General features: G+C 34.7%; 1 protein-coding gene across 1 annotated transcript in view; it reads right to left on the bottom strand.

The window, feature by feature from the left end:
- Positions 1-5,287, bottom strand: part of LOC108369011 (gamma-glutamyltranspeptidase 1-like) — a gene marked incomplete at its 5' end in the record, with an annotated part of 8,666 nt that extends 3,379 nt beyond the window's left edge. Inside the window, 2 exons of the mRNA XM_017623978.1 lie at positions 619-833; positions 5,135-5,287. Of these exons, the coding sequence (XP_017479467.1) occupies positions 619-833; positions 5,135-5,287 (368 nt within the window). The remainder of the gene's footprint in view (positions 1-618; positions 834-5,134) is intronic.
- Positions 5,288-11,851: the final 6,564 nt, after the last annotated feature.

Here is an 11,851-nt window from a genome sequence, read left to right as displayed (position 1 = left end):
TGGCTACGCCCATTTTCAAAAAAATGTTAATATTCTTATTTTTCGTCTAAAATTTATTGTAAATATCAATCTTGAGTGAATTATCTTCAGTAGTTACTAAAATATCGCAGTTTTCGTATTTCTGAAAATTACCGTTATATGGGATGTAGGCGTGGTTATTGTCCGATTTTGCCCATTTTCAATACCATCCGTCCTACGCCAAATTATACCATCGTCGTTGAAATAGATACTTTACTATTGTCGTATGTTCTGTGGACAAAACAAAGTGGTGAGTAAACGCTACTTACGACAAATGTATACGGAATGAAAAGTAAATTTTCTCATTAACGTTAAGAGATATTAAATGTAAAAATATGGGAAATCAAAACTAATAACACCAACTACGTCTCCTTCAAAAGTTACAAAAATCTACCGTACAGTTTCGGATTAATTCGACCTTAAACTTCAAAGTCAATTTTCTCAAAACCGTGTTTTGTAACATTCGACATCCGTTTTCTGAGACGACGATATGTACTTGCCTGATACGTATAAAGTGTCGATTATTTTCGAGTCTTCTGCTAGCCTCTAAAGATTTATAACGCAATATATCGCAAAAAATACCTTTTAGATGCTACTAACCTGTAACACTTGGTTGGCCAACAAACATGTCCTTGTGAGCTTCAGAAGGTGCCATTTCTCGTGCTACCACGGTCTCAACTTTTCGCGTTGATCTTGTGTATATAGTGGCAAAGAAACCTCCGCCAATCCCCATACTGTGTGGCAGCAAAACACCTTCACAGAGGAGTGTGGCTATGGCTGCGTCTACAGCAGAACCACCGTCGTTCAACATTTGGCTGTTGGAAAAGATATTAACGTAAATAATAAAGATCAAATTTAGGCATACATTTATATATATGTATAGTATTTTATTTATATACATATGTAAATAGTATTTCCCTCATACCTGACAAAAAGAATTCTCCTCGTGTTTGCACTGAAACTAGTGCGATTGCGATTACATTCATTTGTTTAAATTATTTAAATATAATCGTACCTTACAAGTAGGTATAAATCATCCCCACACTAAGAAAGGATGGGATGTTACCCTATAAGGAACTCAACTAACCATAAATGCACTACAAGTTCACTTTTTTTCAACTAGGGGTGACTACGCCTCGACTACTTTACGTTGCTTTCAACTGACTACTTTTACATGATGATGTCGCAAAAAAACAGTTTGTTTTCAGCTAACTACAAACCGGTTATTAATACATTCACTTGTAGTGTGCCAATTAATAGAATGTTTTTGGTACTCTCTGCTTTTATACTTATTTTAGGTTAACTATTACCTGCATGATAACTATCTAGTTAGCATATATTAAGAGCCTAAAGAAGTGCTATTAACATACATATATCACACTTTCAATAAAAAAACACAATGACAATAAATGTACAATGGGGTATAGTCGTTGCGCTGGGTATGTACATAGTTACACTCTTGCGTCCTCGTTCGCGCACTCTGGGAGNGCAACCCATGTGCGAGATGCGGTAACCAATCCGAGTGGAGCCTTGGGTCACGGCAGAAAGAGAGGGAGCTTCGGTGGGGCCACTCCGACTTATTCGGTTTAAGGGCTCACCGAAGTCTGCAGCGTCTGTTCACCAGTAGGTGGGCTGCAAGCGGGTGTCTGTCTTGGAGCCGCTTTCGTTAGCACTTAAGGTAAGACCGCACTAAGCGACGCGACACTGCAGCGGCATTACGCGACACGGCGCGACACTTTTTGGTATATCGCACTGAAACTGCAGCGGCCCGACACTTCGCTGCAAATTTTTAAATTTATTTGTGTCAAAACCTTCAAACAAGATGGATGCCAGTGACGCTGATGTAATGTTAATGTCTTTTATTTTTATTTTCCTTGGCGAATTCTTCTCAAATATTATGTTTCTTTACATACAATTTTCTTCTTGAATGAAATGCATGTGAATATTCACTCACAATTGGAAATCCAATTACTTCAATTAAAAAATATAGTACGAAATGTTATGTCGTTCCGCTAGGTATACCGCACTATGCGGAACCGGAACTGTGCGACACCACGCGGCGCGACATTTTTGCCTAGTTGGTCAACTTTGCCGCGCAGCGTCGCGTCGCGTAGCTCCGCTGCAGCGTAGTGCGGTATGCTCAATAAGAATACAAGCAAAGAATATTTTGCCGCGCTGTGTAGTGTCGTGTCGCGTCGCCTAGTGCGGTCGCATCTTAAAAGGAGTTGCCTATATGCCGCGATGTNCCCCTCAAAACTCATACGGCTGTGTAAAATGACGTTGAGCAATACCACCAGCTCCGTCAGAATTGGGAAAGACCTCTCCGAGCCGTTTTCTACCAAACGGGGTTTCAGACAGGGCGACTCCCTTTCATGTGATTTCTTTAATCTGATGTAGGAGAAGATAATAAGAGCTGCAGAACTGAACCGCTCGGGAACAATATCGACATCATCGGTATCAAAAACCGCGAAGTCTGTTCTGCCTTTTCCAAGTCGGATAGGGAAGCAAAGCGAATGGGTCTGGTGGTAAACGAGGACAAGACGAAGTATCTCCTGTCATCAAACAAACAGTCAGCACATTCGCGTCTAGGCATCCACGTCACTGTTGACAGTTATAATTTCGAGAAAATAGAGAATTTCGTTTACTTGGAAACCAGCATTAACACCGATAATAATGTTAGCATGGAAATCCAATGCAGAATCACTCTTGCCAACAAGTGCTACTTTGGACTGAGTAGGCAATTCAGGAGTAAAGTCCTCTCTCGACGTACGAAAACCACGCTCTATAAGTCACTCATCATGCCCGTGCTGGTATATGGCGCAGAAGCATGGACAATGACAACATCCGATGAGGTGGCTCTTGGAGTATTCGAGAGAAAGATTTTGTGGAAGATTTACGGGCCTTTACGCGTTGGCGACGGCGGATACCGCAGACGATGGTACGATGAGCTATATGAGCTTTAAAACGACATGGACATAATGCAGCGAATTAAAATACAGCGGCTCCGCTGGCTTGGCCATATCGTTCGAATGGACACCGACGCTCCAGCTCTGAAAGTATTCAACTCGGAACCCGCTGGTGGTAGCAGAGGAAGAGGAAGGCCCCCACTGAGATGGAAAGACCAGGTGGAGAAGGACTTGGCTTCACTTGGCATTTCCAATTGGCGCCAGTTGGCACAGAAAAGAAACGACTGGCGTGCTTTGCTAAACTCGGCCAAAATCGCTTAGGAGGTTACAGCGCCAAATAGGAAGAAGAAGTTTAGAAAAATTAAATTTTAACTTCTGCATAAATTCTATACTAATGGGCCTTCGACGTTTTATTTGAAAAGGTTACAATTAGAAGGTTAAATTGGTCTACAAATATGTTAAGCAAAGAATCTATTTAGGGCTCGCTAAATATGAAAATTTTTTGCGAATTTAGGTCCAAAAGGAAGGCAGCGAACCCACAACTCCCTTATATGTGATAATCTAGCTGTATTTTCCTTACGACTAACCTTACAAAATGCAAAAAAAATGTATTTCTAATTAGGCGATTTTTTATTGGATTTCATAAAATACATTTTTCTAAATAATCGTAAAAAATAATAATATTTACTAATCCTAAAGAGATCCTTCAAAATTTTTTTACTTAGAGACAGAATTTCAATATACAGTTTTTTATGTTTGGGTTTTCAATTTCATCTTTGCAACATCCGGAAATACTGCGTTTATATTGATACTTGAGGGATTCACAATGATATCGTAAGTGAGGTATTGTTGTATGACGTACCTTAACTTTAAAAGCTTAAATAAATGCTCAAAGAGCTTGAAGCGATAACCAACTATTACTTAACACTGCAAAATTCATAATATGGCTTTGATGGTCCTTTACGAACCCCTTTAATATATTTGGTAGCCGTTTAAAGTTTACGAAATACAACAATACGACGCTAACGACACCGTTGTGAATACTCCAACTGTGTTTATAATATGCAGTTAAATACTATATATCTGTATACATACATATATCGATGGTCATCTACAAAGACGACACAATTCAACAACAATTAAGAAGCTCATGTCTCTAATCGCTATCTAATCTATGCACCTATAATCCTCACTACTTACCGTGGTAGTTCATACTACATACTTTAGTAAGGATTAGACATGGATTGGATAAGGATAAGAGACATGAGTCACTTAACAGGATAAGAGACATGAGTCACTTAACGATGATTTGTGTCGATCTTTTTAAGGTCCCAAAAATCCCGGGATTCTTGACAAATACACACAAAAATCAATATATTTGCGAAACCATGGGCCAAATACAGTAAAATTGCATTTTCAGTTTTTCACTCTGACGTCAGTAATTCAAAAATGATTTAAAAAATTTAAAGAAATGTGCTTAGAGAAGAAGTATGGGTATCAAATTAAAGAGGAAATCCTGTAGAATTTAAACAGATACATGTTTTTCGTGCAGAAGGACTGGTAAGTATTGAAAATGTCCTTTTAAAATTGTATCCTTGAAATTTCGCAATATTTGTTTTTGAAAAAATTATATGTTAAGGACCTGTATAAACTCGATAACATCCTCGAATTTCGTCCTTCTAACTTTATCAGCTTAAAAAATTACCTATTTGTCCTTGTGAATCCAAAAAATTTTAATTTTTCTTTAATTCTAAAGAAATTTCCTCTTGCCTCTTCCTCTTGTACCAAATGTACGTAAATTTTTATTCTACTTGGCATTGAACTTTTTAAATGATTTTTGGAAGTAATGATATCTTTGAAATTATTAAGCCCTTTTAAATAAATTCTGATGTCAGGGAGAAAAAATAAAAACGCCATTTTAATTAAAAAAGTACGTTTCAAACCCATTTATTTATTTATTTAATGGTAGGAAAGCTTCTCAAACAATATAAAAGCAATTTTTTCAATTTAAGTTGTTGAAAAGTAATGATTATCTAAATCCCGGTACTAATCCCGGGATCCCGAGATTGTGATAGCGACCACCCAAAAATCCCGGGATCGGAAAAAGCTGAAAAATTAACATCCCTAGTACGTACATACATATGTAAATAGAATTATGATTATAAAATTTAGTATGTATAAGCATAACTTTTGAACTCAACATAACATACCTGCCTATATCGGCACAACCTCTTCCATTAGAAACCACGGCTCCAACGATTTGCTTGTCGCTTTTTAAGCCGAATACCAATCCAAGCACGATGCCAACCACGACCAGTACCGCTAGCACAGTCCATATAAATGCCTTTTTGTTGAAAACTATTCTGTAAAACAATCGGGATAAAAAACAATGTTTTATAAAAGCAATATTTTTTGAAGCACCCAGCCTAATGCAAAGCGCTCCGAATGAGCAGTGAAAAGGGAGTAATTTATGCTTTTTTTGATGTATCTAGTCCAATGCCCGCCAATCACTTTCCTGGGAATCGAACTATATTTGTATACGTACACGTTTACAATCCGAACGTCTACCAGGGTTGCCAACAAGCTTTTTTTTAAATTAATTTGACAATTAATTGACAATTTATTTCAAAGGCTAAATATCTCATTTGTAAAAATTCACAGTTTATAATCCTTACAGTAACTTTAATAATAAACGTATGTAAATTTGGTCAAGCTGGTGCGCGGCTATTTAGTTAATTTGTGTAGTCATGTGTCCAAAACACATCTCCTATTATTTTCGGGAGTTATCTCGTGTACAAGGCACATTCCTAATTCGATTTGACAGTTCATCGTCGATTTTTCCTTCTGTCTCTTTGCTTCGATTTTTTCTATTCTGTCTTGCTTTGACAGCTGAGTTCGAGAAATTTCCCATACAAATTTGGGACGGCAACGATTTGTTCGCAATTCGCGTGTTACGCAATTACGTACGAATGAAGTAATTCGCTCCTAAAAATTTGTATGGCGAATTAAGTGATTCGGTCCATCATTGGCTAGCCAATTTTGAGTCAGTGGGCGCATTACGAATGAAGCTGCGGTGGGAATACCGCATTAGAAAATTGTTTATATCGTGTTTGCGCTGTGCTTCTTAGACATGATATCAGATTTACACGAGGGCAAACAAATATGTATGTATAAAGTTATAGAGTTTTGGTGGTTTTTATTATAAATTTACAGTCATGTGAAAAACAATATGGACGCAACATTATGACCAATTTTGGTTATTTTTATTTGTTTCCTTAATGTTTAATATTTTTTTATAAAAATACAGCTCATTATCTAACAAAAACCATGAAAGCTCAAACTTCTAACTTTGTAGAAAAATTAGGAAAAATAAAAAAAAATTAATTACAACAACAATAAACTTTTTATTGAGAATTTTTATAAAAATTATAAGTATGCATTTTTAAAGACCATTAAATTTTAGCTTAAGAGAGTGCATGTTTGAAGTGGATAAGAATTTTGATATGAAATATTTTTACGTCAACAAGTGCGATATCGATCCGAAACTTATCGCTAACTGGTTCCAGAATCTCCCCCCTGCAAGGCTTCTTCATCCGTAAAAGTATTTTTCTTTAACCTTGGATCGACTAAGGTTAAAACTGATAAAATAATGGCCCGTAGTCATAGTCAAAATAAAGTCGACTTTAAAGTTAGTTGCAGCTTTTTTGACAGATATCCCATTGAAAATTATGTCAAAAAGCTGCAACTAACTTTAAAGTCGACTTTATTTTGACTATGACTACGGGCCAATATTTTTCTGTTGCGATAAGTTTAAGTGTTTTTTAACCGATATAATATAAATTAGTAAGAAGCCGAAATATGTACCTACTCACACATACTTTTTGTCTCTTTCTCACACTGCCAGCGCATGCATGTGTTTGCGAAATGATGAAGTGATATTAGGTTTGTATAGTAACCAAATAGTCAGTACTAATTTGTACTGGAAACTGCAAATTTTTACTGGAAAAGTGTATGATAACCCAAAAAATTTGCAAGAGAGCACTGAGTCGAGAGCGTAACAACACGGGAGAGCTGCAAATTCTTGCTAGTAAAATTTTTACTGGCAGAAATTAGCTAGCAGAAGAAGAAGAAGAATAAATGTCAAAATCCGCCATTTATTGAATTGGTTTAGCACAAACAAAAGTAAAATGAGTGGAAATCAAAATATTAATGATGTACTAGACTGTGTAATACCATGTTCTGACCGACAACGAAAACACTTTGAAAACGAGTTTTGGGATTGTGGGCTGAAGACTGTTCACACCGGCTGTTAGTGTTTTCGTTGACATTTCTTAAATCCTCTGATTACAGTTTTGCTACGCAAAAACCAAACCAAAATGCTATTCCCTCATTTTCTTTTCATTAGCAACCTCTTACTTTCATTCTTATTTTACTTTGGCCAGCCAATTAACAATAAATCCGAAATTGCGTATTAAAGATGATAAAATATGACTTCCACTTCGATAAATAATCGAAAAAATAGGAATTAGTGGAACTTGAGTTTTCAAGTAGTTTTCAGCGAAAACTGGTTTTCGTTTGACAGATTTTACATGGACAAAAACACAAGTTTTAGGTCGAAAACCAGTTTTAGCAACGAAAACATGTTTTCGATGTCGGTCAGAACATGGCATAAGTGCTTGTGTGTAACACAAAGAGTTAAAAACTGATTTATAAATAGTAAAATGTTTACAGCAGAATATCAAAAGGGTGCAACAACTATTCACTTGAAAGTTTTTACTAGGTTTGCGTTCAGTAACTTTTCTCCTAGTTTTCTCTTATTCTCAATTTTACGCTCTATTTTGCTTTTACGCTCTCGCTGCAATGCTTTACTGGAGAAGTTACTATACAAACCTATTGTATGGAAGATCATTTACGCCCATATATTTGAAAAAAAAATAAACATACACTACATCAACCAATATTTCTCATATACCAAACGAAAGGAAAATACTTGAATTTTTGACTAAAGAAAACAAAAACAAAATCATTTGAGCGGTTTCAAGCATTTGGGTAATAAAAAAAATTACAAATTTTTTCAAAAATTGTTTGCCTTAAAAGGCTCAATATTGCTCCAAAGAACCTATATCCCGAAAATGAAGGTTATATCTGCAAATCATAAGTTGCTAGAGCACTTTGAAGGCTCAAAATTTACCCCAATATAAGCCAATATTTAACGTTGTTTCTACGGCAGAAACCGAATTGATTACTTACAAAAATGAATTTGTCCATAGACTTGGAGTTTTATCTTTGAAATGCCATTGTTAAATAAATAATTAAGAATACTAGATGTCTTCCTTCTTTTTACTACACCCCATGTCTAAATTATAAGCGCACTACATATTGACAAGCTTTGGCAATTTATTTGTTTATTCTTTAACAAAGCCTTTGCAGTGTTCAACATTGTCCAATATTTAAAAAGACATCCAACAAACTATCGTTCACATTTCAAACTGCTTAATTAGGTTTCTTAGAAAGATTTTGAGTATGCAGTTTTGTGGCACATTAAATTGTTGTGTAAAAATGTGCTAGTTTGAAGTAGCTAGCAGTTATCGTTTATTCTTGAAATTTTTTTTTGCGGTATTACTCATACAAAAAAATTTCTAAGACATCTAAGGTGTGATTGACAACTCGATGGGGCACTCTTTTAAGATACTATTGTGTCAAAAAATATAAACAAACATTTCAAATTGATACAACTTTTTTTTTCAATTTGACTTTATAGGATTGTTTTTATGAGAGCAATGTCAAATTCAATCATACTTTGTTGAATACATTTTGGAAGCCCTTACGATTTTGACACGGGGTGTGATTTTCTTCGTATTCGAACTGAAGCTTCATATCAGTCAGAAAGAAAACATAAAAATGCAATCAGTTAATTAGTAAAATTGATAATTGAGCGGAAGTAAACGCTGATGCTTTATATTTCTTATAATTAGTTACATGCTACTAAAACGTTTAGGGCGCGAAAATAAAGGTAAATAACCCGAAATTAATTAAGTACTATATCGGCTGGTATTCGAAGGTCATGAGAAATTAAGATAAACCAGTTTCAGTTTGGGGATATTTTATTACAATAATGTGGTTCAATGAAATTATGATACTTAGTAACTATGTAGCAAGTAACAAAAACTAAATTACTTGCTTCTGTACTATTATGCTAGGTTAACATATAAGTAGGTTCTCCTCATTTTCGAGCTTAACTCCCTAATCTGTAATTAGAAAGAGATTAGCCATACAAAATTCGTCCCTCGTTAATCTGTACTTATAGAATAATCTCAGACTAAACGGATAACTTTTCGGTGTCCAACCTAGTTTTATCGATTATTTTTGGGAAGAAGAGGATAAAGGCCAATGTAAAAGTAAAGAAAATGGATGCTAGCAAGGAAAAGAGGTTTGCAAAGGTATTTTAAATAAAATATTAAGTTAAAATATATTTAAATTGCTTAATATAGCAGAAAAAAAGTGATCACGGTGGCACAGAGAAGAAACATAACCTTTCCTTGAGATGCGAGAATAGCAAGCACAAAAAATTGTACGACTAATAATCTGAGATTTGCCTGTGTAAACAGGGTGATTAAAGAACGAACTTTGATTGAGATTATATTTTTATGTAAACATACTTTAACGATTATCGAAAAAATAAAAATCATAAAACAACGATTGATTGGAAAAGTAGAAATCCAATTTTAACGGTTAAATTATAAGTTTTATTATGAAGATCATAATCGTTACGGTCCCTGATTAAATTAAATATGTATGAATATGTGCAACAAAATTCAGTGTTCATTCATTGGGTTTTACATATGTATGTAGATACAAACACCAAAAAAATATTTCTCCAACCAAGGAGAAATTCATAGTTCTCAAGTTGATATCCAACAGAGTTCTCCAACTTATCTCTAACTTTGGACTGGAAGTTGATATGAACTTTTGTAAATCTATTTTCTCCAACATGGCACGCGAAGTGAATCAAGACGTAGACTTACTGTTGGACTGTAGACGGACGAATAAAAATTTTACTGTGAATTATTGTAATACGATATTGATTAACTACATATTATAAAAGGGGTAAAAAAATAAAAAATAAAAATTTAAATTTATCTATTTCTTTTCAATCAAAAAGGTATAGATTATTTTACTATTTTAATTTCGGTATTTCAATATATTTGAGACCAGCTGGAGAATAACAATGGAGTTCAAGTTGAGAACTAGCTTTTGCTCTACTTGAGAAACAGTCCTTTTTTTCATACAAAGAAAAATGCCCTTTTTATTGAGAACGCTATTATCCTTCACTTGAGGTACTCTTGAGAAACAACGTTGGACATTTGAGAAATACCTTAGTTCCCAACTTAGTCTCAAGTTGAGGTCAAACTCAAATGTTTGTTGGGCTACTACTAGCCTCCCACTTCACAAATTTATTCGGTGCTTGTAAGCGGGAGTTGCTTATAAACGCGGGGCTTATCAAGGATCAATACTGTACAACGTTTTTTACGATGTTCGATTAAAACTTTTTATAAACAATGAAAATAGCTAGATGCACGTTTTAAGATAAGCTAAGTGGAATAAGTACCTTTATTTTATTATGAGTGGCAATGAATCGAATTCGTCGTGTAAATTATTGTACAACTATGTGTATTAGGGGGGTCCAAAAAAAAAGTAAAAGCGGAATGTCAATGCTCTCAGCCCCTGGGATTGATCTATATTGAAAAAAGGTATAAGCCAATTTTTTTCTATCTTGAAATCAAAAATATTTAGAGGTCGCTCAAAGCGCTCAAAGTTTTTCATGTATTTTATATGGGGAAAAAACAACGTTTCGTAGAAATGGTATAGAATTCTTGAAAATCAATATTTTTCGACCGGAAAACTCTGGTAAACTTCAGGGAAATTTCAGTAATAATACCCAATTGTTTATTTAACCATATTTTAATACTAACGATTTTTTATTGGACCCCGCATCGGGGTTTTTGGGGGTTTTTGGCGGACCTATATATTATAGTTACTATCAAAAAAATGAGTATTATTATTGGGAATATTATGCAGAAAACTTCGCTTTTTCACATGCATTTTTGGACCACCCTAATGTGCATACACTCGCTAGGCAATAATTACCCCAGTACTGCCGTATTATCAGTATCTGTAGGTGTTAATGGGCAATTGTAAATTTCAAAATATACTCGTACAATTGAAAATTTAATCATAGTCAATATTGACGCACGTAACGTTATATGACGTTGTCAATACATATACAAATTTCTAACGGGTATGCATGTACTATATGTATGTATGTACGTATGTGAGTTTGTATCTGCATACATATGCATTCACACAAATAAGAAAGTTAATTTATTTTTACCACTTTTTTGTAAGTCAAAAGGGTTCATGAACAGTTAATGAGACTGCAAATATTTATTCAACAATTTATCCGATGCTTGAAAGGCTTTCATATAAATGTTTTTATTAAGAATTTATATTGCTTGACTTCACTTACAGGCGCACTTACATTCGTTTCAGTCGTAATATTGACACCTTCAAGCAAACATACGGAAGTCAGGTACATAAGTATCGACTCGAATCCTATACTTTGCTTTAGTTTAAAAGATTTTCTTTATAACCAACTTTTAAATTTTCCACGAATAACTTCATAAAATGTTAGGTTTTGCTACATACATACACATTAGACTGATTCAAAAAAATCGAATAATTTTTCAATACATCCGGGGGGATGTCAAAAGATGCGCGTTAAAAACGCAACCCTTCTATTTTCCATATAAATTACTTAGAAAAGAATTGCTTTCAGCCTTGGAATTTGTTTTCTCGGCTATGAATTATGGAAAAAACGCCTTGCATCATTTTTTGATAACTTACTGCTTGAACGATTATTCAAACTT

This window comes from Rhagoletis zephyria, unplaced genomic scaffold (genome assembly GCF_001687245.7).
Source record: "Rhagoletis zephyria isolate East Lansing unplaced genomic scaffold, Rhagoletis_zephyria_1.1 Rzeph_scaffold_03462, whole genome shotgun sequence".
In the NCBI taxonomy this organism is placed as follows: domain Eukaryota; kingdom Metazoa; phylum Arthropoda; class Insecta; order Diptera; family Tephritidae; genus Rhagoletis; species Rhagoletis zephyria.
The sequence above is the reverse complement of the archived record's forward strand: the minus strand, read 5'-3'. Positions and strand labels throughout refer to the sequence as shown.